Source organism: Leucopleurus acutus (genome assembly GCF_964270905.1).
Source record: "Leucopleurus acutus genome assembly, chromosome: 10".
Taxonomy (NCBI): Eukaryota; Metazoa; Chordata; class Mammalia; order Artiodactyla; family Delphinidae; genus Leucopleurus; species Leucopleurus acutus.
In genome coordinates, this window is record NC_139153.1 from 82,110,110 (window position 1) to 82,133,839 (window position 23,730).

Here is a 23,730-nt window from a genome sequence, read left to right on the forward strand (position 1 = left end):
GGTGGGGAAGAGGGCAACGCGCAAGTGCTTAGCGTTGGGAGCCGCGATGGACGCCGGGAAATGGAGTCCCCGGTAGGGAGAAACTGGCGAAACTAGGGAAAGCCGAACTACGAATCCCAGGATGACCCGCGCACGACCCTGGTGTCGCGAGGCTCCCGAGGGAGACGCTCGGGGGCGGGGCGCAGCAAGGGGCGGCTAGGCTCAACCGGAAGCGGAAAGTCAGTATCGCGTCTGGGCCAGGGAGCCTGGGGAATATAGTCGTGTGATTCTCGGAACCGTGGGGTCGAGAAGGGCGGGGAGAGGAACACGGTTGCCGGTGTCGTTTCCTGCCGCTCCCCTCGCACAGCGAGCCTCAGGCCCCGGCGCGGCTACGCTTCCCGGGGCATTGACCTCATCCGCTCCAGCCAGTCTGGTCCTTATCGCCTGTCGGGCTCCTTGCCCGAGTCAGCCCGCCAAGGAGACCCCCGAAGGGGCCCATACTTCACCCCGGGGTTTGGGCTCCGGAGGCGGGAGGTGAGGCCGGGTTCCGTGCTGACGGACCTGGGTAGGGTGTACTGGGCTGAACTGAACGGCGACAGAACCAGGACTGCCCCGTGCGCTAACCTGAGGTGGCGACAGCCATTCTGCTGCTTGTTCCCTTGTACTTCTGCATTTCCTCTTAGGGCTTGAACGGCGCTGCTGCAGGCGCTAAGTGTGACCTTCGAACCCAGGTCAGAGTAATGGTGAGGGGCTGTGAGACGTTATTTCTTTTCACGGTTTCTGGGCATTCTCCACCTCAGGGCCTTTCTTAAGCCCGAGAATGGTTTCCCAGGGACAGAAAATGAGCTCGGAGCGGGGGCCACCTTGAGGGAGGCGAAGGGTATTGTGGGGGCGTTATGTAAAAGCAGCACACCAACCGACGGATCCTTCTCGGTCCTCGCGCTACTTGGGCACGTGCTGCGTTGCGGTATGCTATTGGAACGATTCCAAAGCGGGAAACAGCCCCGGCGCTTGCGCGCGCCTGCGCCCTCGAGTAATTGTCCCCCTCAAGCCACGCACGCGTCTTTGTATCGTGTGACTCTGTCGATTCCTTTGCTTAGAGTAGTGTCATTTTGCAGTACAGAAGCTACGAAACAACACAGACTGGAACCTCTCCCTTAAATCTGCTTCCTGCTTCCGGAGAAGTGTCAAGTCTGTTCTTGTTTGAGAAGACGTTACCCGAAATAGGATCGAGGACGATTTAAAGAGCCAGGCTGATTGTTTTTCTTAACGGTATGTCTTACGCGGTGGTAAAGTAGCCTCAGAGAGGCTATTATTTATTGTTGATGAGGATGGGAGTGGGGGCGGAGCGCAGGACCTCTGGGCAGCTGTCTTATGGAGACTTCTTTGTTAACCTTTACTAAGGGGCATGATCTGTTACTGTAGGATTTCCTGTTTTTCGACATGATCTATGGTCCTCAGGCCCTGCAGGGTCCTAGGTTGTGGGGTCACTTTTGGGTTAGGAGGGGATTTTTGACGCTAAGGATACTTTTCCTTCTCCCAGCAGGTGTCTGGAGGTGGCTCTGGTCACTGCAGGACCACCAGGGGCTTGGCTTCCTCGTCTCATCCTCCCCCTGCCTAGTCTCATTTTCCCAGATCTCCCAAAAGCCATGTCCGGGGCCACCCTCATTAACTTTACCCGAGCCACTGACCCCAGTGATCTCTGGAAAGATGGGCAATTGCAGTCACAGCCTGAAGAGCTGAAGCCCACCCTGGATGGGGCTGCAGCCCGGGCTTTCTACGAAGCCTTGACTGGGGATCAGAGCAGCACTCGTGAACCCCAGAGGGCTCAGCCTGAGTCTGCCAGTAAGAGAAAGAGGAAGAGAAGAAGAATGTTGAAGGAAGCTGCAGCAGGAGTATCAGGAGGACATGGACAAAGGAGATCCCTTGGGGCAGAGGACAAGATGACCCACCGGATACTGAGGGCAGCCCAGGAGGGGGATGTGGCAAAACTAAAAAGACTGTTGGATCCCCATGAGGCAGGGGGAGCTGGGGGGAATATCAACGCTCGAGATGCTTTCTGGTGGACCCCCCTGATGTGTGCGGCCCGAGCAGGCCAGGGGGCAGCTGTGCGCTATCTCCTGGGCCGTGGGGCTGCCTGGGTGGGGGTCTGCGAGCTGGGTGGCAGGGATGCTGCTCAGCTGGCAGAAGAAGCGGGCTTCCCTGAGGTGGCCCGCATGGTCAGAGAGGGCCCCAGAGAGACGAGGAGTCCAGAGAACCGGTGAGGGGAAGCCTTATCTTCCGTTGTGTTCTTTCCTTTCTAGCTACTCCACACTAGAGGCCCCAGAACAGAGCTGGAGGGTTGGTTCTCTCCCCTGTCCTCTAGTGTAGGCTAGTAAGGCAGTCTGGTTACGGACATGAGCTCCCTGGGTTTATTTTTTTGTATTTAAAAAATTTATGTATTTATTTAGTTTTTAATTTTGTATTTTATTTTTTTATTGAAGCATAGTTCATGTATAATACTATATAAATTACAGCTATACAATATTAGTGATTCACAATTTTTAAAGGTTACAGTCCATTTAAAGTCATTATAAAATGTTTGCTATATTCCCGTGTTTACCCACTCCCTGGGTTTAAATCCTGACTACTTACTTGGGCGAGCAACCTAATGTCCATGTGCATCAGTTTCGTCATCTAGGAAATGGGGCAATAAGAGCACCTTTCTCAAAGCGTTGTTAGTAGTAAATGGGTTAATATATGTAAAGTGCTAGAACAATGCTTGTAGCATAATAAGCACTATACAAACATTAACTATAGTAATTATTATTAATCCTCCCTCACCCAAGAGCCTTGTGAGGCCTTTTAACCTTCTCTTCTCCCAGCTATTCCCCTTTGGGTCCCTCGTTGCTAAGTGGGGAGGAAGGCAATTTGTTCCTCAGCAGAAATACTGGAAGGACCCTGTCCCACCCTGCCACCCACCTCTGAGGCCTAAACCCTTGCGCTGCCCTTAACCCTTTCTTTTTTTTCTCTGCAGGTCCCGATCCCCCTCCCTCCAGTACTGTGAGGCTTGTGATGCCCACTTCCAAGACTCTAACCACCGTACCTCCACTGCGCACCTGCTGTCATTGTCCCAGGATCTCCAGCCCCGCAACCTGCCCCTTGGGGTGCCTACCTCCAGCCCAGGCTTCAGGCTGCTGCTGAGGGGGGGCTGGGAGCCTGGAATGGGGCTGGGACCCCAGGGCGAGGGCCGTGCCAGTCCCATCCCCACTGTCCTCAAGAGGGACCAGGAAGGATTAGGCTACAGATCAGCACCTCAACCCCGAGTTACACATTTCCCAGCTCGGGATACACGGGCAGTGGCTGGGAGGGAGAGAGCCCCTAGGGTGACCACACTGAATTGGAAGGAGGAGAGAAGGCAGGAGGAGAAGGACAGGGCCTGGGAGCGGGATCTGAGGACATACATGAACCTTGAGTTCTGACTTGGCAAGTTCTGACCCTGGTCTGCTGCTGAAGTCTGAACTTGGGCCCCTGACCTAGGCACTTGGGCTTCTACTTCCTGGGGCCTGCCCAGGTTCCAGACCTTCAGGTTTTGATCAGTGGACTCTGCCTGTGGGAGAAAAGAGGCTGAGAGTTGAGAAATAAATCAAGCTTTTTCCCCTCTTTGGTGTTTTATTCACTTTTCTGGAAGCTGTTGCAGGGAAGCCAAACAGGCTGGGGGCCACATGAAATTCTACCTGAGCCAGAAGAGGCAGCAGCTCTGCTAGGTGGTATGATAGGGTCACCTCCCTGCCAGTCTGGTTCGCTCCTAGTCCCAGCCGCTGCCCAGAGTGCCCCACCTATTTTTTCAATCCCTGAACCAGGAATTGCCCATCTCTATGCAAGTCTAACTTCCCTCAGAAGGCATCCCCTGCCCACTCCATCCCTTGCCCACTCAATTCAATCATTGATTTCACAAAGTGCATATACTATGTGCTAAGAATAGGGAGTAAGAGACTCCCAGTCTTCAGGTTGCTCACAGCTGGAGGAGACAGGATGTGATCAAATACAATGCATGGTGATAGAGGAGGTCAGGGAAGGCTCAGAGGTGATGAGAGTGGGTAGGGTCTTGCAGGAAGAGGCCAGTGTGATAGGAGGGCCTAAGATTATGCAGCCTGTAGGCTATTAGCTGAAACTGGGACCAGAACTCTGGCCTCCCAAATATACACTTTAAGCCAAGGTTCTTCATTTTGACACCTGAAAACTCCTGAGGGCAGGAAGCACGTCCTATTTGTCTACACTTGCCCTTCCCACACTTCCTCTCCCGCTTCTCCCTTGTGCTGTTCATACTAGGTGCCAGGCACATGAAGCGCTCACTGTCGTCAAATCCAAGAGGTAAAATACGTGCACGGAGGAGCAAGGAAGGGCTACTCAAGTCCCAAGCCTCCTCTCGGCTTTCTTCTCCGGAAAATCCTTTCATGAAATCATAAACAAGAAAAGGGGACTAAGGGGGGCGGGCGAGTTTAAGGGAACACTGGCGTCACGGGGGCTCTAGACGACGAAAAGGGAAAGCTGGGTTTACATTCAGGCGTTGGGTCCCCGTGATCTTGACTCTGCGCCCCGCGGTACGGCCAGGTGCGCACTGATGGCGCGCACAAGCAGCGCGGGCGCGGGGCGGTGGTGGATCGGCAGGGTCCGCCCCGCGAGCTGCGGGCCCCGCCTCCGCCTGTTCCTCTAGTCCCGGTGCAGCTGCTTCCGGGCTCTGCGGCTCCGGGCGGATCCGCGAGGCCGCGGCCCGGACACTGGGCCCGGGAGGGGCTGCGGCGCCTGGACGCCTGGCTCCCCAGGCAGGCCCGCGCTTTGCCTCGCAACCGGGATCTCCGAGGACATCTCCGGCCTGACCTCGCGGAGACCGAGTCTCAGCTGCGTGCTCAGGGGCCGGTGGGGCCACTTTATAGGGTTCATAGCCCTCTGAATCAAGGGACGAACGTTGCTGGCTGGAGTTTGCCGGATACCTCTTCCCTCACTCACCTAACAGGAGACTTCTTCCTGAGCTGCCTTAGGGCAGCAGTTCAGGACTCTCCCGCTCCGGAGCACCTAGGACCCAGAGCCACCTTCCTTCCTTCCTTCCTTCTTGGGAGAACCTCCTCCCCAGTTGCTGGGGCACCTTGGGACGTAGGCTTGGTGAGTGAAACTTGGGGTGCTGCCTGCTGGGAAAGAAACCTGGAAAACAGGGAGGACACTGTGGGGGTGACCCAGGCTTTGTCAGATCCTGAGACTTTTGGAATCTTGTGTGCTTGGTGGTGGTGAATGAACTTGGCTGTGCCTTCCTTTACCTCAAAACTGTAAAGGAAACAAGCCGCTTGACACACTTGAGGCTGCATGACCATCCAGGGAAGTGGGGAGCCACTTCTGAATTCAGAGTAGGACTCACCAGCAGATACCTGTTCTTCTGAGCCTGAACAGACTGTGGCTTCTGAGGAAACCCTCAACCCCCAAACCTGAGAGTCTAAGCAGTGCCAGGAAGCAGCCCCAGAATTTGGGGGCTCATTACACACCCCAACCATGTTCCTGCGACAGCTTGGTGGCTGGCTACCTCGCCCCTGGGGCCGCTGGAAATCAACGAGGCCTGACCTGCCCGCCCCAGAACCCAGACGGATGGACAGCTCCTCTGAGAATTCAGGGAGTGACTGGGACAGTGCCCCAGAAACCATGGGAGATCTGGGGCCTCCCAAGACCAAGGACTCAGGTGCACAGAGGAGCTCTGGGGCTGCTCCAGAACCAGGCAGGGAGTCCCAGGTTGAGCAACTGGGGTGCAAAAAAATGGATTCTCTCAAGTGGGACGAGACTGTCTCTAGCACTCAAGAGTCTGCGAGATTGGAGGCTGGAGAGACCATTCTCAAACCAGGATGGGATCCTGTGGACTCAGCTGGCACCAAGAAGCCTGGTGTGTCCCCTGAAGAGGGACTGAGCCCCCCTGGGCCTGAAGCCCCAGCGGAGAAGCCTGGCCAGCGTCAGAAGCTGCTGGGCTGGCTGCGGGGGGAAACAGGTGGGGGAGCAGGGGCTCCCTACCAGTACCTGGGGGACCCAGAGGAGTGTCTGCAGATCTCCACCAACCTGACCCTGCACCTGCTGGAGCTCCTGGCCTCAGCCCTGCTAGGGCTGTGCTCAAGGCCCTTGCGGGCAGCCTTGGACGCGTTGGGCCTGCGTGGACCGCTGGGCCTCTGGCTGCATGGGCTACTGTCCTTCCTGGCTGCCCTGCATGGGCTCCATGCCGTGCTGAGCCTACTTACCGCTCACCCCCTGCACTTTGCCTGCCTCTTTGGTCTTCTACAGGCCCTGGTGCTGGCTGTCAGCCTCCGGGAGCCCAGTGGGGATGGGGAGGCCACTGACTTGGACGGCGAGAAGTTGGGGAGGGAGGGTGAGGAGCAGAGGGGAGACCCAGGAAAGAGGCTGTGACCACGAGGTGGGGTGTGGCCCAGCGTCCCACCCTCAGTGGGTTGGGAGCAAGGGTGAAGATAGTGTGGGGGCACGATCCACATTGTAAGCACAGGGACCTCAGGGATGGGGCAGAAACCCCAGAGTATGAGGGCACAGAGGCCCCGCCCCCCTTCACACACAGGAGAGCTGTTTAGGGTGTCTGTGTGTTTATGGACAGTGGGGGCATTGGCCTTGAATTCACCAGCTGTTGTTAATTTTTGCTTTTACATTTCTCCCACTTCCAGTTTTTTTTTTTCCCACCTCCGCTTTTTAAAAACCAAAAAAAAAAGTGTGGTGGTGGAGAATAAAGACTAAAGGGTCTTCTCTACCTTTCAAAACTCTCCAGGGGTGGAGGAGACTAGAGGCAAGACAGACAGACCTCTGGGTGGGGTGAGAGGGTGGTTCAGAGACTCAAGGGATCCTGTGGATCCTGGGATCTGTGCTATCTGGGAAAGAGTGGCACTGCTAGGTGGGTGGATTGGGGGTCTGGATGGGGTTCCCACAGGTGATGGGGAGCCTGCAGGGGGGATCTGGGTGTTCCTAGGAGCCAGAGGGAGTGGGGATGGTGCTGGCAGTGTTGGCAGGAGGGCCAGCTCAGAAGGGCTGGCAGCTCATAGGCAGTATGGGGAGCACTGGAGTTTGCAGACCCCACTGGGGGGTTGGCTTTGCTCACTCAGCAATAAATGTGTCACACCAAATCCTAAATACACCACTAAAAGTGAGTTACTGTCACTCAGTGTCCTTCCTGACGCCGTCCAGCTGGGGGCTTAGGTGGTAGAAGGTCCAGAGGGAGTACTGAAATGGGGGGAGTGGGACTGATGTTGGGAGACAAACCCCCAAATGAGATGAGGATTGAAAAATCATCTTTATTCCTGAAAGGGAGTTAAGAGTCTCCAGCTTCTCCCCCCACCACAATCTCAGTTCCTACTGTATCCATCTGGGGGGCACAGATGAAGCCACAGGTCAGTTACTGGACAGCTCACAGGTCTCTGGTGGGAGGAGGGAGAAAAAAAGAGGATGAAAAGGAAGGAGACCCAGGGAGAGAGGCAAGGTTGATGGTAATGGGATGAGGAAGAATGTACTCCCTCATTCCCCCATGTCAGAGAACGGGTCTCTGAGGGCTTTTTTCCCTAGAGACCTCTGCCCCCTGTCTGACCCTCTGCCCCTTTTATCCACTGCAAACTCAGAAACCTCTCTTGAGTATCCCAGAGCCGATCCTGGCTCCCTGTGGTGCCACTGCAGTCTGTGACACAAATGGAAGTGTCAACACAGCCAATGTGATGATGTCGGCCTTTGGCCATGCCCTCTGGTGACATCCCTTGAGTCCCTTTCATCCAGCACTCACAGAGACTTGGTGAGTCCTAGTTGTTTTCTGTGGGACTCTACCCCCTCACCTTGATTCCTGGGAGTCAGTAAGAAGGCCTTAAAGTCGAGGCAGGAGGTCAGGGACTGGAATTCCTCCACACACTTCTCGGGAGGGTGTGGTGAGCGATCTGGAAGAGCAAGGCAAGGCCCGTGAAAGCCCGTGCTTCTCAGCACCGCCCCTGCTGAGGCCCTCATGGAAGCACGCAGCCCTTCCTGAGATGATGTCACGGAGCCCAGAGAAAGGGGCTCTCTTGCCCCCCGGCTCCCGCTTCCCCCCAGCGCTTCCTGCCTGGCACCCTCACTCACTGTAGAGGAGGAAGCGCTGGTAACCCTGGCCTGTCTCTTTCAGCATGATTCCGCCTGGGCATGCGCTGGAGAAGAGCTTGGTCTTCATGTCAGGGCGGCCTGTCAGGGTGGGTGGGGCAAGTGTGAGGACTGAGGTACAGAAGCAAGCAGGCCCAGGGGGCTTGAGGAGACTGAGGGCTGGAGAGAACCAACCTTCGGTTCTGAGATCTGTGCTCCCCTCAGACAGGTGGTAGATCCATTTCCGGGGCGCACAGAGCCCATTTTTCCTGCAGAGGTGGTGGTGACAAGGAAGAAAGACTGAGTGACACCTCAACTGCTCAGTACCAGCCTCTGTTTACTTCATCTTATTCCCTCTTGAAGCCTGGCTCCCCTTGGGTTTCAAGCTACCAAGGGATGGTTAGGTCCCTATCTCTCCGGAGGGAAACTAATAGAGCTGTTGAACTCAAGTGGACCAAGAATAATGGATATGCCAAAGAGCCCAGCTCTTTGTGGGTGGGTGCTCACGCTTTAGGCAGAGACTGTACCTACTGCTGCCTCTGCCTCCTCACCACTCACGTGCGGATGGTAGCTCGAAGCTGGAGCTGCATGGGGGCAGAGCCCACGGCCATGTTGAAGACAATGTTGTCCACGGGGTCAAAAGTCGCCAACTCCTCCTTGGTGGGAGCTGCCCCTGCGATAAAGTACCACCGGCCCAGATGGGGCTCTGGGAACTGGAGAGACAACGAGGGGAGCAGAAGAAGGTGGGTCTCACTACAGAATCCATCCAACCTCTTCATCAGTCAGAATGACAATGCTTAGGGGTGAAGGTGTTGGCTGCCTTTTTCCAACTGAGGGTTGGATCCATGACAAGGAGTCATTAAATGACTTTTCCTCTTTGCCCCTCCTCAGTAAACCCCACCTCCCAATTCTACATGTCTTCACATTGATGGCCACAGTACTAATATTTTTTTTACTTCTTGCTTTCATCATCACAACACCCACACCCTCTTCCTCCCTTCCTTTCCCAGTGTGGCTTTTTGGTCATCCTAGGCCACTTCTCAAGGGCCCCCCAACCCCCAACCCGGCAAAGCTTCCCACATTCTCAGTCCATACCTCTTTCCCATCTAGTCCTTCAGTTGTCAGCTGACTGTGCTCAGGGCACTGGTAGATGGAGTTAAGGAGAATGCCATAGAGGTAGAGTAGAGCTGCCCAAATTTGGTGGAACATCTTCAGGCAGGAGGGAGCTGGGGGTCTGCGTGGAGTGGCTGGTGCCTTAACTGCTCTCCCCCTTGCCTCGTGGACTGGCTGCTCAGTCCACTCTGCTTCCAGCCCCCTTGCCTCGACCCTTGACCCTTTCACCTGCTAATGAGTAACTTCAACCTTGTTTTCCAACCCAAGCCTGGATTACTTACAGTGTTTGGGACTTCCTCCCCATCTTCTAAATGCAACTACTCCACAATATATCCTGGCATGTCCAGGGTCTCCCAGGAATTAAGAGAGCTGAGCCCTCCAGGTAGGCCTGTGGTCTTTCAACCCATATCTGAGCTGGGATATCTGCTGTGCTGTGCAGCACTGAAGAGAAGTGGATTGATTCTTTCATTCGCTCACTTAGCAAACAGTTTTTGAGTTCCAGCTGTTGGTCAGGAACTGGCTAAGCCCTGGAACATAACAATAAATAAGACACAGTCCCTGGCCTTGAAGAAGTCAGTCTACAGAAAACTAGCTGTATAAACAAATCATTGCAGTACAACCTGGTAAGTGCTTTAGAACAGGTATGAACCAGGTGCTGGAGCATGGTGGATGGGAGGTTTTCTCTCTGAAGTTGTTAATTGGGGAAACTATATGTACACCCCCCAGAAAAGTTTGCTGACACATGAGTTCATTCACTCAATGTTTATAAGTAAGAGACTACATAATCTAGTGGTTAAAGAGAACAGACAGTGGTGTCAGGCAGAGTGGGTCCAAACCCTTAACTCTACTTATCGATCTTGGATAACTTTATTAACCTTTATGCCTGTTTTTTCATCTGTAAAATGAGCAAATCATCCATCTCATAGAACTAAAAGAGCACATAAAGCCCATAGCAAAGGCCTGCACAGAAGTCCAAAATAAATATTCGCTATAATTAATAGTAGTGTTTGTAAAGTACTTATTAGTCTCTGGTGGGCATTAAGTTCTCAAGTAGCAGAAGGTAGGGAAAGAATTGTCAAGAGGCAGTCATTGCGTAGTGAGTGCCAAGTGGGTGGAGCAGTTAATGTAATGGAAGGTGTGGAGCTTCTTTTATAATTGTTTATAACCCACAGACTGCCATAAAGGTTTGTTCTGAGAGGTGAGGCTTGCTATGGGCTTGCAATTTAGTTAAAAGAATAAACTTTGGAGAGGCCGTGATAGTGAGAGCCCCGCGCACCGCGATGAAGAGTGGCCCCGCTTGCCACAACTAGAGAAAGCCCTCGCACAGAAACAAAGACCCAACACAGCAAAAATAAATTCATTAATAAAGAATAAACTTTGGATGATGTGTATATGAGGGTTCATTATTACTGTTTTGGGCTAATATTTGACATTTTTAATAAAAAAACCTAAGATACAAGTTATTGTGGCAGTAAAGTAGAAGTGATTGACCCAAGGGAGTGTGGTAGGCCTGAATTTGTCAGTTCTGCCACTGACATTCGCCTAGGTGTACTCACCTGTAAAGTGTATGTAATACTTATCTCAGATGTTGAAAGCCTTTTAAATATGACAGTACGTGAAACCCTCAACAAACTGGCTGGCACAAACTAGGGGCTCATGTACAGGTGCTTACTAGAACTCTTAATTGAAACAGTACTGGGACTTAGGTATAAACTACAAATCTCAGAAAGGGTGGGCACCACAGGCAGGCACACTGGCAGCACCGCGGGGCCCAGGCCCCTGCCCGAGGGGCTGGGGGAGAAGAGGACAGAGGGACGATAATCTCCCCGGACCTCCGGCCCGCAGAAGCCCTTAGGCGGCCCTTTCAATTCCCCAGGGTCAGAGTCTTGTGTTTCGGTCCAGTGTAACTCTATTTGCTCCCAATTCCCAAACTCGGAGGCGTCCTTTTTTAGACAAAAGTCCTGAAAGGCAGTAAATCCTTAGCTTCTCCAAAACATGGCGTGTCCCCTCGGCCGCACACCGCCGGGGAAGAACATGGCGCCACAAAACGCCCACCGGGCAAAACTGAGGTCAAACCCAACGACGCCACCGCACGCAAATCAGCTCGAGAGCCACCTCCAACCGCCTATGGAAAGGGTGACTTCCGGAAGCGCCGAAGGAGTGGCGCAACGAGGACGATGGTAAGAGGAAGACAGTATTCTAGCTGGCCAGGACAGTGCCGCCTCAAATTCTCTGCCGGCCAAGATTTTAACATAGATTAGCGAGGCACAATCCCCAGTCTCCAAACTCCAAGATCCATATAACTGTTTAAAGCCGCTCTCGAGGGAGTCGAAGAGTCCCACCTGATAATTTTTTTTCAGGCATTTATAGGGGCCACCACAACCCCCTACTGCTTAAGCGCGCGCACGTAACAAATGGACAGCGCCGGCGGGGGTGGGGAGATGCCTAAGTGTGTACGCATGCGTAGTGCGAGGCACGCAAGCGCAGTACGGTCCCCCGGGCGGCGGCGGCGGCGGCGGCTCTTCGGGGTGCTCGGCTCCCTCCCATCTAGGCCGGCCCCGGCCCGTTTAGCCCCCAGGAACTCACTATTTGGGGCCGCGGACTTTCTCGTCGTGCCCCACAAAAGTAAAGCTTGGGGACCTGGGGGGAGCCGGAAGTACCGCCTCGCGATCCCCAAATACTGTCGGAAACGGAAGTGGCCATCGGAGGCAGGTTGGGGGGAGGCCGGAAGTGACGGTACAGTGGGAAAGTCGGGGGCGGAGCTGCGGGGTTGTGGGGTGTGTGTGTGTTTGGTGTGTGTGGGGGTGTGTTTGGTCTGTGTTGGTTGCGTCGCTCTGCTAGAGCACCGAGGGTAGGTGGAAGAGGGAGGCAGTCAGCTAGCAGAGCTGGCCCACCGTGAGTGTCCGTCGTTTCGGGTCTGTGGCGACTTAGGCGGGTTCGATGGGCGTGGCGTGGCGTGGCGCGCGTGCGCGAAACCACTTTCTCCGCATAGTCTGGCGCGACCCTCGGTCTCTCGTTGTCCCAGGGTTTGCCTACTTCTCGGGCCCTTGTCTTATCGCGACCAGTGATGACACTGGTCTTGTGTTTCCTTCCTTCTCTGCTTCCTAGCCCGACTGGCCCTCCCTTATTGTGATTGGCATCGTGGAGGCCCTCCCACCTGCCGTCCTCCAGATCCCTGTGCCGTCGATCTCTTGCCCTTTGTGTTTCTCTCCCTGTGCCCCGGAATCTGAAGGGGAATGGGGGAGGGTGTGAGTGTGTGTGCCTGTGTGAGAGAAACTCTTTAGGTATTGGGGCGGAGTCTCGGGCCGGGGAGGCTTCCGGGTATATAAAAATCTGCTCTGGGCGACAGCGGACCTCCCTCATAACATTCTTCCTTAGAGAGCTGTCAGCCATGGAGCCCAATGATAGTACCAGTACCACTATGGAGGAACCTGACAGCCTGGAGGTGCTGGTGAAGACCCTGGACTCTCAGACCCGGACCTTTATTGTGGGGGCCCAGGTGAGACCCCAGTACTTCTGGGAGACACCCATTAACTCTTCCTCTTATAGGTTCCTTATTCTGAGAGAAGAGCCTAATTTTCTGGTTTTCACATTTTCTTTCATTAATTCCTTTGTTCATATTGTAGCCAGAACATTTTCTGATGTTTCCTCTTTGGTTTTTGTTGGGGAAGGCAGATTTTCTTTTGCCTTACTCCACCTGGATAAAACTCAGTGCAGAGAGAAAGAAGGAAGGAGGAATCTGTATTCCAACATCATAGATGAATCCCAGCCCAAAGGGAGAGACACGGCTCCTGCCTTTGGGAAAGGAAAGAGAACACACAGACCTAAAATACAAATGTGTCTTCAAAACAAAAACTGGTGACGTCTGTACTGTGTATTTAAAGGATAGAAATCAGATGCTGTAATGCTCATAATGCAGGTAGAGCTCTAATAGACAAAATTTTGAGGTGGTTAATTTATAGTTTTAAACACGGTGTTACATGTATTTAAGGAGACCACGTAGGCTTGTGTGATTAGATGTACGTAAACAGCTTGGTACTCTTTAAGAGTCAGTTGTCTAGTTAGGAAAAATGTTTTTCTGGCTTGCCCTTTTTTCTTTCTTCTTGCTTGAATCTGCCTTCCTTAATCTGATTTTCTACTCCATCTTCTTTGTCACTGCTTTTAGCTTTGAGATTACAGTGTTGGTATCGTTCTGTGTTTGGGGAGGGGTCACCGGTATCTTTAGACACACACATTACTTTGGGAGCCAGGCAGAGAAGGAGAGAAGAGAATGTCAGTTGACTTTTCTGTTTTTCAACCCTGTAGTTTTGTCCTAGGTTTATAACCTGAAGTTCCTCATGTTTATTGTATGTATATTGACAGGTGCTGCCTTAGTTCAGGGCTTTGCACAATAATTAACCTCACAGTTAAGACAGGCAGGTAGTGATTTTATGATGGGATGGTTTTTACCCCTCACAAGTCGGTTGTCCCTCTGCTGTCCTTCCTTTTTCTTCCATTCCCAGATTCCTATTTATGTCTCGTCTTCCTTACAGATGAATGTAAAGGAGTTTAAGGAGCACATTGCTGCTTCTGTCAGCATCCCCTCTGAGAAACAGCGGCTTATCTATCAGGGGCGAGTTCTGCAGGATGATAAGAAGCTCCAGGAATACAGTAAGGGGGTGGGGGAGGCAGTTCAGAGCTGCCGCTGCTGTTCAGAGGGATGAGCTGAGGCCGTGGGTTTACCTGATCATACAATGTTTCGGTGTAAATCTTTTTTTCTGCAGATGTTGGGGGAAAGGTTATCCACCTTGTGGAACGGGCTCCTCCTCAGACTCAGCTCCCTTCTGGAGCGTCTTCTGGAACAGGGTCTGCCTCAGCCACCCATGGTGGGGGACCCCCACCTGGTACTCGGGGGCCTGGGGCCTCTGTTCATGACCGGAATGCCAACAGCTATGTCATGGTTGGAACCTTCAATCTTCCTGTAAGCTTGTGTTTCACATGGGATGGTTTTTCTGGGGGTAGTTTTGGTTGTGGTAGCAGTCAAGAAGAGCTTATAAGACAGGCGTCTCAGTCTTTAGATTGGGTTTGGAGGGCCCTGTGGTCTGATGATGGCCTCAGTCTTTGAAGAGATAGGGGGTGGGGCTCCAGAGAATCAGTTGGAAGTGCGGGGGCCTTAGTATTTGACTTCTCCCAGAACAACTTCCCTTACCCTTTCCCCAGAGTGACGGCTCTGCTGTGGATGTTCACATCAACATGGAACAGGCCCCGATTCAGGTATCACGAGGCCTGGGAGGGTCAGGGAAGGGGATCTGGGAGAAGGAGGCCATGAAGTGGGGGCGGATCTGGCTGAGGAGATGGCTGGGACCTGGTTTAATAGGTGGTGGAGCTTGTGGCTTATCTCAGACCTGTCCTGATCTTCTCTCTCCTGTTGTAGAGTGAGCCCCGAGTACGGCTGGTGATGGCTCAGCACATGATCAGGGATATACAAACCTTACTATCCCGGATGGAGGTGAGTGGGCAGGGCTGGCTAGGGTCTGTCTGTCTCACTGCATCCTCCCTACCCCTTTTTTCTCAGCCTAGGGGTGGGGGCATGACTGGCCACATCCACTGGATTCTCCCCTCCTAATCTAATCTCTTTGCAGTCTTCATTCTTTCGGGAAGAAAAAGTATCTTTGTGAGGCTGTTTCATCCCTGCCAATTCTCTAAGTCCCGGGTATCTGGGCAGTTTGTTGCAGACTTGTCAGATGATTCTCATGGCATGTTTTTTCAGTTAAATACGGATTCCATGCTTTTCTATTCCTCGCTTATCATATTTTATACTGGGATGGCCTAATTTTATTAGTTTGCTTTTGCAACCGGTGGCCTTTCCTTCTTTTCTCTTGGAGGTTAGGAAACCCCAGGCCATACTTTTTTTTAGTAATTTGTTTGCAAGCATCATAGGTATTCATCACACATCTAACTTGTGTAAGTCTTAGGGAGTTGCTAGGGAGTCAGGTGTAGATGCAGAGCCCTGCCTTCAGGGAGCCGAGTTAGCGCATTCTCCACTCAGTCTGCTTTGACCTGAGTAATTTTCTGCTGCTGTCTCATCTTGCCTTTGGTGTCCTGACTCTTCCCCACCTTCAGTGCCGAGGGGGACCCCAAGCCCAGCAGAGTCAGGCGCCCCCACAGACGCCAGCTGTGGCCTCGGAGCCAGTAGCCTTGAGCTCTCCAACATCAGAACCGGTCGAAAGTGAAGTGCCTCCTCGGGAGCCCATGGAGGCAGAAGAGGTGGAGGAGCGCGCCCCTGCCCAGAGCCCAGAGCTCTCCCCTTCCGGCCCAGCCCCAGCAGGCCCAGCACCTGCCCCAGACACAAACGCACCCAAGTGAGAGATGGAGGGAACCTTTTGGGGTAGGAGTGGGTTGGGGATTCTAAGTGAAGTATGAGGACCAGGGAAGGTCTGATGGGAGAGGAAGGATTGCTTAGGGGTTATACCTGTAGAGTTAGTGTTGAGGGGCAGGGAGGGGCTCCAGTGTAGGTAAATGGGGTTAGGCCTGGCCGCTGAGCCAGAAGCACTGGTCTCCCTGGGGCAAGGAAATCCAAGTGGTGCTTCCTGAGTCCACACAGGCCCCGTCTGTTTTTTAGGGTTAGTGTTTTGCCATTGTAGGTACAGGATTGTATGGTGGGGAGGGTGGAAGCAGTTTATTTTCCTCTTCTCATCTTCCCCTGGGTGAGGTTAAGGAACGGAAGCTCCGCTAGTTCAGGAAGGGATTGGGCCAGGGGTCTGGGAGGCCAGGAAGAGGTAGGGCAGATATGGTGAGGTTGGGAATCTGAGGGAAGCCTTGGCTCACTGCCCCTTGGGGTTGCCCACAGCCATCCTTCCCCTGCGGAGTATGTCGAGGTGCTTCAGGAGCTACAGCGGCTTGAGAGCCGCCTCCAGCCTTTCCTGCAGCGCTACTATGAGGTTCTGGGCGCCGCCGCCACTACAGACTACAATAACAATGTGAGCCCGCCCACCCCCTTGCCCAGTACTCCCCAGTGGGGCAGGGAGAAATGCAGATCACCCCTTCCCCCCGCAGAAGGCACTGCCTTCGACAGAATAGCTGCCCTTTAGATTTGGAAGGAAGTGATCTTTTCCTCCGTGACAGAGAAGGAGAATCTTTTTCTCCCTGACATCTTTATGATGGCCACTGTCACTGTCCTCGCACCCTCTTGATCCCCTCAGTGAGTTATTTAGGAAGTTTATAAAGTAAGTGAGATTAGCAGGTGGTAACTGATTCATTGTAGGGCTTATTTTATCAGGAAGCTGTTAATGTGTATAAAACAGAATTCACTTGCAAAGATGTGGTTTACACAGAAGCTTTTAAGCACGTACTTGAAGACGTAGAGGACGTGAGAACGTGATAATTTCAAGAAGGTGCTGTTTTTGTTAGCGAGGTGGATTCTAGCCTAATGTTTTCCGCCTTTCTGTGTTTGGCCCCGGGGAGTACAGCAAGAGGGCCGTGAAGAGGACCAGCGCTTGATCAACTTGGTGGGGGAGAGCCTGCGGCTGCTGGGCAACACCTTTGTGGCGTTGTCTGACCTGCGTTGCAATCTGGCGTGTGCGCCGCCGCGTCACCTGCATGTGGTCCGGCCCATGTCTCACTACACCACCCCCATGGTGCTCCAGCAGGCGGCCATCCCCATCCAGGTGGGTCAGGGGAGTCTGGCCTGAGGGAGAATGGAGGACTGTCAGTGGAACGATCCAGCATAGCTATTGGGCTCAAAAGAGGTTAGAAGGGGAGCAGACTTTGGAAACGTGGTGACGCACGATGAAGGAGCCTTTAGAAGTACAGTGTGTCGTGGGGTGCTCTGGGTTAGGCTCTGGTGTCTTTCTCACTTCTGCCCCACCGACCTCTATCGTCCAGATCAATGTGGGGACCACTGTGACCATGACGGGGAATGGGACCCGGCCCCCCCCGACTCCCAGTGCAGAGGCACCTCCCCCTGGTCCTGGGCAGGCCTCGTCCTTGGCCCCCTCTTCTACTACCGTCGAGTCTTTGGCTGAGGGGGCTCCCCCGCCAGGACCGGCTCCCCCACCGACCGCCAGCCACCCAAGGGTCATCCGGATTTCCCACCAGAGTGTGGAACCCGTGGTTATGATGCACATGAACATTCAAGGTGAGTTAGGAACAGTCGTTGGCAGAGAAGAGCAGCGCGATGTGGGAGGTGGGGTTGGCGCTGAGGTGTGAGGGCGCCAGGGTGGGGAAGGGGAGGCCAGGGCTGATGGCGGTGGCAGGGGGATCGCGCAGAAGCTCTTCTGGTTGGTGTGGGGGGGGGAGGGGCAGGAAGAACTACTTGTCCTCAGAGAGCTGTTTGCATGGTGAAGGGAGTGTCTCCTCCTTGGCTAGATGGAGTGAAAGGCAGGCTTTGTGGTCGGGGGAGTGGAAGCCTGAAGCGCGCCGATCTCAGGAGGATACAGTCAGGCCTTGGCCCCGCCTGTCTCAGGGCCACTCTCTCTGTCTCCTTGCCCAGATTCTGGCACACAGCCCGGTGGAGTTCCGAGTGCTCCCACTGGCCCCCTAGGACCCCCTGGTCATGGCCAGACCCTGGGTAAGAGTGAGGGCATCAGAGCAGGCTGAGCTCTGGGTAGAGAAGGGGTAGGGCCAAGTGGGTGGGTTGAAGGGGGTCCAGGTTCAAGGTTACATCAGACCCACCCCCCAGGCTCCACCCACATCCAGCTGCCCTCCCTGCCCCCTGAGTTCATGCACGCCGTCGCCCACCAGATCACACATCAGGCCATGGTGGCAGCTGTTGCCTCCGCGGCCGCAGGTAATGACCTGAAAGGGGAAGCCTGGGAGGTGGGGCCTGGACCACGGTGGTGGGCATCATCCACTGGCAGGCCGGGGCCCGGCCCTCAGCCCTCTTCGGTCTCTTCCCCTCTGCCACCCACAGGACAGCAGGTGCCAGGCTTCCCGACAGCTCCCACCCGGGTGGTGATTGCCCGGCCCACCCCTCCACAGGCTCGGCCTTCCCATCCTGGGGGGCCCCCAGTCTCGGGGGCTCTGGTGAGTAGGGGTGGGGGAGTTCCACTGGGGATGAGTGTGGGGAGAAAGTTCTATGGTGGGGCATGGAGAGGCCAAGACTGAAAGCCTGCCTTTCTCCTCTCCCCTCAGCCGGGCGCTGGTCTGGGTACCAATGCCTCTTTAGCCCAGATGGTGAGTGGCCTCGTGGGGCAGCTTCTTATGCAGCCTGTTCTTGTGGGTGAGTACTTGTTCTTCGCCACTTCAAACTGAAGAGGTGTCCCTGGCTCTGAAGGCTGATGCTCCCTTCCCGGTCTCCTCACTGGCACTTCCCAGTTCTCTCCATGTTCCTTTGTTCTTGCTTTCCTATTGGGAAGACCAGAGTGGAGATGCTGTGGGGTCTTGATTTTCTTGAGATTTCAACTTTCCTCTTTTGGCCCCTATAGCTCAGGGGACCCCAGGAATGGCTCCACCTCCAGCCCCTGCCACTGCGTCAGCCAGTGCCGGCACCACCAACACAGCTACCACAGCTGGCCCTGCCCCCGGGGGGCCTGCCCAGCCTCCACCTCCTCAACCCTCCGCCTCTGATCTTCAGTTCTCTCAGCTCCTGGGGAACCTGCTGGGGCCTGCAGGGCCAGGGGCTGGAGGGCCTGGCATGGCTTCCCCCACCATTACTGTGGCGATGCCTGGTGTCCCTGCCTTTCTCCAGGGCATGACTGACTTCTTGCAGGTGAGTGGCTGGCTTGCTCCTCACTTCACCCTTCCTATTCCTGGGCCCAGCCAGGCACTGGAGTCTTGTTGCCATTATATTGCCACTTGGAAGGAAACTTGGGAATTTATTGACTCTGAACCCTCCATTTTGGAGATGAGGAAAACAGGGCTTGGAGAGCGAAGCATAGTAATTTGGGTCACTGCCTTCTGACCTAACCCAGTCAGGGAGAGAGGCAGCTGCTCAACCTGACTCTACTCTGGAGAAGCTACAGTGTGTATTCTGCTTTAAGGTGCAAAGACTGGAATAGAGCTCCACGTCTTCCAGACCCCTGTTGATTTGTGCCTTCCTGATGCCCTTTTATGCCCTTGTCCCCATTCTCACTTTGTCTTCTGTTCTTCCTTCCTTCTCTGTGGGGCAGGCGACACAAACAGCTGCTCCGCCACCTCCGCCACCTCCGCCCCCACCCCCGCCTCCGGCCCCAGAACAGCAGACGGCGCCTCCACCAGGGTCCCCCTCTGGTGGCGCAGGGAGTCCTGGAGGCCTGGGTCCTGAGAGCCTGCCGCTGGAGTTTTTCACCTCGGTGGTGCAGGGTGTGCTGAGTTCCCTGCTGGGCTCCCTGGGGGCTCGGGCTGGCAGCAGTGAAAGTATCGCTGCTTTCATACAACGCCTCAGTGGATCCAGCAACATCTTTGAGCCTGGGGCTGATGGGGCTCTCGGTGAGCAAATGGGGGTGCCTTGGCCTTCTCTAGGGAGGGGCAACCAGGGGACGGTAGATGGCCTTTGTTAGGGGTATTGTCAAGGTGGGGTGAGGCTGATGGGCTGGTGGGCAGGCCAGGTGGTAAAGACCACTGCTCCCTTCTGCCCCTGTCCCTAGGATTTTTTGGGGCACTGCTCTCTCTTCTGTGCCAGAACTTCTCCATGGTGGATGTGGTGATGCTTCTCCACGGGCATTTCCAGCCACTGCAGCGGCTCCAGCCCCAGCTGCGATCTTTCTTCCACCAGCACTATCTGGGTGGCCAGGAACCCACACCTGGTAACATCCGGGTAAATGAAGACCTTGGGCCCAGAACTCTTCTCACCTTCAGTTCCTTATTCCTAACTTTGTTCGTTGCCTAAAGCTGTGACTGCCCCAGCTCAAGCCCTGGGCTTGGTTGGGGAGGAGGGGGAAGTGTCTTGAGGGGTGTGGGACTTGGTTCTAAACTTGTGCTGTTCTCTTCCCCCCACACCGCTCTCCAGACGGCAACCCACACATTGATCACGGGGCTAGAAGAATACGTGCGGGAGAGTTTTGTGAGTAACCCTTCCCCATCCCCTCCTCTCCTGGCTCTGGTCAGGATAGCCCACGGCTCCCAGTCTCTCAGGGCTTCTGATTTGGGGGTCTTGTGTGTGTTTTGTCTCTCAGTCTTTGGTGCAAGTTCAGCCAGGTGTGGACATCATCCGGACAAACCTGGAATTTCTCCAAGAGCAGTTTAATAGCATTGCTGCTCACGTGATGCACTGCACAGGTCAGGGGCTCGCTGGGCCCAGGTGAATGGGGCGTGTTGGATGTGCAGGGCTGCTGGGTGCCAGCATTCCGTCCTTATTTCTCACCCACAGACAGTGGATTTGGGGCCCGTTTGCTAGAGCTGTGTAACCAGGGCCTGTTTGAATGCCTGGCCCTGAACCTGCACTGCTTGGGGGGGCAGCAGATGGAGCTTGCTGCTGTCATCAATGGCCGAATTGTAAGCATCACCCAGCCCCAGATTCCCAGCCTTTTGTTTCCTCAGGTTTCTGTTTTCTTTGGTATCCTGCAGTTTTTTTTTCTTTTTTCTTTTTCTCAAAACTGCCATCCTTTACTGTTTGGTACCTTTCGAAAGCTGTTTGAGGGTTTTGTGTTCCAAGTCTGCTTTCTGCCCCCCAGCGTCGCATGTCTCGTGGAGTGAATCCGTCCTTGGTGAGCTGGCTCACCACTATGATGGGACTGAGGCTTCAGGTGGTGCTGGAGCACATGCCTGTAGGCCCTGATGCCATTCTCAGATATGTTCGCAGGGTTGGTGATCCCCCTCAGGTAAGGGACCTGATGGGCTATGGGGTCAGGGGACTCGAAGGAACTGCAGAGATCTGAGAGGGCCTTTTGTGGTGGTCTCCTTCTCTGTCCTTTTGCACAGACGCTTCCTGAGGAGCCAATGGAAATTCAGGGATCAGAGAGAACTCCCCCTGAGCCTCAGGTACCAGGGAGAGGTCGAGGAGCCAGATAATGTGGAGTGGAGGGCTGGGGCCGGAAGGGCTGGAGGCTGAGAATTCTGAAGCCTGGGTCTTCCCACTGTCTGACTGCCAGCGGGAGAATGCTTCTCCAGCCCCTGGGACAACAGCTGAAGAGGCCATGTCCCGAGGTCCGCCTCCTGCTCCTGAGGGAGGCTCCCGAGACGAGCAGGATGGAGCTTCAGCCGACACAGAACCTTGGGCAGCTGCAGTCCCCCCAGTGAGTGTCAGGAGGTGGTCCAGTGGGCTAAGTAAGGCAGCTGAAAGTTGTGGGAATGACTATTTTTTTAATCTTTTCCTCCCCAGGAATGGGTTCCTATTATCCAGCAGGACATTCACAGCCAGCGGAAGGTGAAACCGCAGCCCCCACTGAGCGATGCCTACCTCAGTGGTATGCCTGCCAAGAGACGCAAGGTTGGTTTGCCTCTTCCCTGAGGATCGCTCTTTATCTGAATTCCCCCATTGTGCTTAGAGTCAGACTATGCTTAGAGTCAAACTAATTAGAGCTGGAAAGAATTCTTCCTAGTTTAGTCCCCTGATTTGATGAGGAAACTTTTCTGGCTCAGACTTGCTCATGGTTGTTGCCCCACACTTTTATATTAGTCTGTTTGTCAGCAGTCCTTGTCATCCCTCAGCTGCCCAATCCCCATGTGACCAGGGCCCATCGTCGTTAAGGTGGGCTTCCTCTTGTGGACTAGCTAGCTGTGAATACTGGGTGGCTTGACCCATCCTGCCCCTCTTGTTTTGAAGACCAAGTCCAGCACATTCAGTGGTGTTTTTGGCCAGAGCCAAACACAATTAGGAAGGCATTTCTGTTGTCAAAATGACACATGGACTGTTTCCCTTCTCTCCGCTAGCATGGAGACTCAGTGGTTGACTCATGGAAAGGGTGAGCTGGGTGGTGACATTGGATCTGATGTTGATCCTCTTTTCCCTTTCAACCCCATCCCCCAGACGATGCAGGGTGAGGGCCCCCAGCTGCTTCTCTCAGAGGCCGTGAGCCGGGCAGCTAAGGCAGCCGGAGCTCGGCCCCTGACAAGCCCCGAGAGCCTGAGCCGGGACCTGGAGGCACCAGAGGTTCAGGAGAGCTACAGGCAGCAGGTGCCCCCACCTTGAAGCAGCATAGGGATGGTCTAGTGGGAGGGATTGGGCTAGGGTCCCTCTTCCCTGGATCCCTTCAGAGATGAACTGGTCAGTCTGGGGCTACTACTTGGTTTTAAAATGTTTTCCCCTAGGGGCATCTGGGAAGGCTCAGTGATGCCATATTGGGCTACTGAACAGTACATGGCTGGTGGGGAAATGTTAGCTCCTGAGGGATGACTTCTGTGTGCTTGCTGGGATCCTAGGGGCTGGGTCAGTACCACTCCAACCTGCTTTGCTCTCTCTCTCTAGCTCCGGGCTGATATACAAAAGCGACTGCAGGAAGACCCTAACTACAGCCCCCAGCGCTTCCCTAATGCCCACAGGGCTTTTGCTGAGGATCCCTAGCTCTTTGCTCCATGGCCCTCCATCATCAGGGGACCATTTCTCCCCTCCTCCTTCACAGTATTTAAGAAATAAAGTCAGATTTTCCTGGCTCTTTCTTTTGGTCTCTAAATTGTCTTCGTTAAGTAGTCTAAGCCCCTTAATCTATGAAGTTGGTTTTATAAATTAATTCCCAGGAACCCACCTATACTAGACAGCTTTTAACATTTCACCACGAGCAGATGTGCAGTACGATGTTTTACTGTTCGTGCAGCACAACAAGTGTACAAGCCTGCTTGTTTTGAGGTCAGCCATTTTCAAGGAAAACTGTAAATGAGATGAAAGAAACCTACATGGTTTAAAGAAACCTATATCCTAGTACATGCTAGGATAGGGCTCTCAAACCATTTAATTGCCAAGCAGCTGCAGACCTGTAGTCTTGACTAGCATGCAGTGGTACCAGTGTAACTCAACCAAGTTTGACTATGGTAGAACTGTTCTACCCAGTTCAAGGAGCCCAACCAAGTTCAAGCTCTGTGCTTGAACACATGTGACAGCTATAAAGGCACTTCCTTTCTTTGTAGACACGACCAAAGGGACATGTGGCTGCAAATTCTCTGCTGTCCCTTCCCCTTTTTAGCTAGTTTGTGCTGGGCAAATAGAACGTGGCAGAAACCTAAGGCCAGGTTGTAAGCTTTGCAGCTTCTGCCCAGACCTCTTGGAACACTGACTCAGGGAGGGACATTAAAAGGCCTTATGACTCAGGATATCTTGCCAGAGAAGCCATGCAGAGACAGTGGTTGACAACCCAATGGAGTTCTGCCTTCCAGATGTCCCACCATGGCCCCAGACATGTGAGCAAAAGCCCTATAGGACCAAGGAGCTCTCAGGTGCTGACTGACTGGTTACCAACCAACCTCACTCACTGGCACAAGATTTGCCCAAGGGAGCCCAGCTCTAATTCCTGGCCCACAGAACTTTAAAGATACAACAAAAGTTTGTTCTGAGGTAGTTCTGTTACATCACTGAGGTAAATGGGAAATGGTTCCCTGACTGAAACCACTCTACAGATCACGTGGCACTGAACTATGACACAGGAGATTGCAAACAACTGACCCATCCCCAAAATCATTTTGGAAATATTTTTTTAATCCTTT

General features: G+C 54.0%; 4 protein-coding genes across 22 annotated transcripts; 3 read left to right on the forward strand and 1 right to left on the reverse strand.

Moving 5' to 3' along the window:
* Positions 1-251: 251 nt before the first annotated feature.
* GPANK1 (G-patch domain and ankyrin repeats 1) lies at positions 252-3,704 on the forward strand. Of its 8 annotated transcripts, XM_082847309.1 has the most exons (5): positions 252-513; positions 663-710; positions 1,103-1,251; positions 1,526-2,239; positions 2,996-3,703. In XM_082847309.1, the coding sequence occupies exons 4-5, from the start codon at positions 1,629-1,631 to the stop codon at positions 3,438-3,440; spliced, it is 1,056 nt and encodes a 351-aa protein (XP_082703435.1). In that variant the 5' UTR covers positions 252-513; positions 663-710; positions 1,103-1,251; positions 1,526-1,628; the 3' UTR covers positions 3,441-3,703. The 8 variants fall into 8 exon arrangements, with proteins under 8 accessions (XP_082703435.1, XP_082703430.1, XP_082703431.1 ...); XM_082847304.1 differs by having other exon boundaries at positions 252-946; XM_082847305.1 differs by having other exon boundaries at positions 252-710; positions 1,098-1,251.
* Positions 3,705-4,781: 1,077 nt separating this feature from the next.
* Positions 4,782-6,885, forward strand: LOC309967942 (uncharacterized protein C6orf47). The gene has a single exon (XM_082848922.1). The coding sequence runs from the start codon at positions 5,503-5,505 to the stop codon at positions 6,394-6,396; it is 894 nt and encodes a 297-aa protein (XP_082705048.1). The 5' UTR covers positions 4,782-5,502; the 3' UTR covers positions 6,397-6,885.
* Positions 6,886-7,283: 398 nt separating this feature from the next.
* APOM (apolipoprotein M) lies at positions 7,284-9,398 on the reverse strand. The gene is made up of 6 exons (XM_082848603.1): positions 9,181-9,398; positions 8,644-8,798; positions 8,281-8,354; positions 8,089-8,187; positions 7,812-7,910; positions 7,284-7,406 (listed from the first exon to the last, which is right to left on the reverse strand). Exons 1-6 carry the CDS (start codon positions 9,292-9,294, stop codon positions 7,381-7,383), a joined length of 567 nt encoding a protein of 188 aa, XP_082704729.1. The 5' UTR covers positions 9,295-9,398; the 3' UTR covers positions 7,284-7,380.
* A 2,306-nt stretch (positions 9,399-11,704) lies between these two features.
* Positions 11,705-22,669, forward strand: BAG6 (BAG cochaperone 6). 12 transcript variants are annotated; one of them, XM_082848591.1, is made up of 26 exons: positions 11,705-11,934; positions 12,577-12,697; positions 13,731-13,848; positions 13,962-14,158; positions 14,398-14,451; positions 14,612-14,686; positions 15,301-15,539; positions 16,028-16,157; positions 16,647-16,844; positions 17,062-17,314; positions 17,669-17,746; positions 17,858-17,965; positions 18,089-18,201; positions 18,310-18,397; positions 18,603-18,886; positions 19,287-19,584; positions 19,743-19,912; positions 20,105-20,158; positions 20,271-20,373; positions 20,465-20,589; positions 20,769-20,915; positions 21,016-21,075; positions 21,186-21,329; positions 21,416-21,523; positions 22,064-22,210; positions 22,502-22,669. In XM_082848591.1, exons 2-26 carry the CDS (start codon positions 12,590-12,592, stop codon positions 22,595-22,597), a joined length of 3,495 nt encoding a protein of 1,164 aa, XP_082704717.1. In that variant the 5' UTR covers positions 11,705-11,934; positions 12,577-12,589; the 3' UTR covers positions 22,598-22,669. The 12 variants fall into 12 exon arrangements, with proteins under 12 accessions (XP_082704717.1, XP_082704722.1, XP_082704727.1 ...); XM_082848596.1 differs by having other exon boundaries at positions 11,705-11,910; positions 12,581-12,697; XM_082848597.1 differs by having other exon boundaries at positions 11,879-11,910.
* The last annotated feature ends 1,061 nt before the right edge of the window (positions 22,670-23,730 follow it).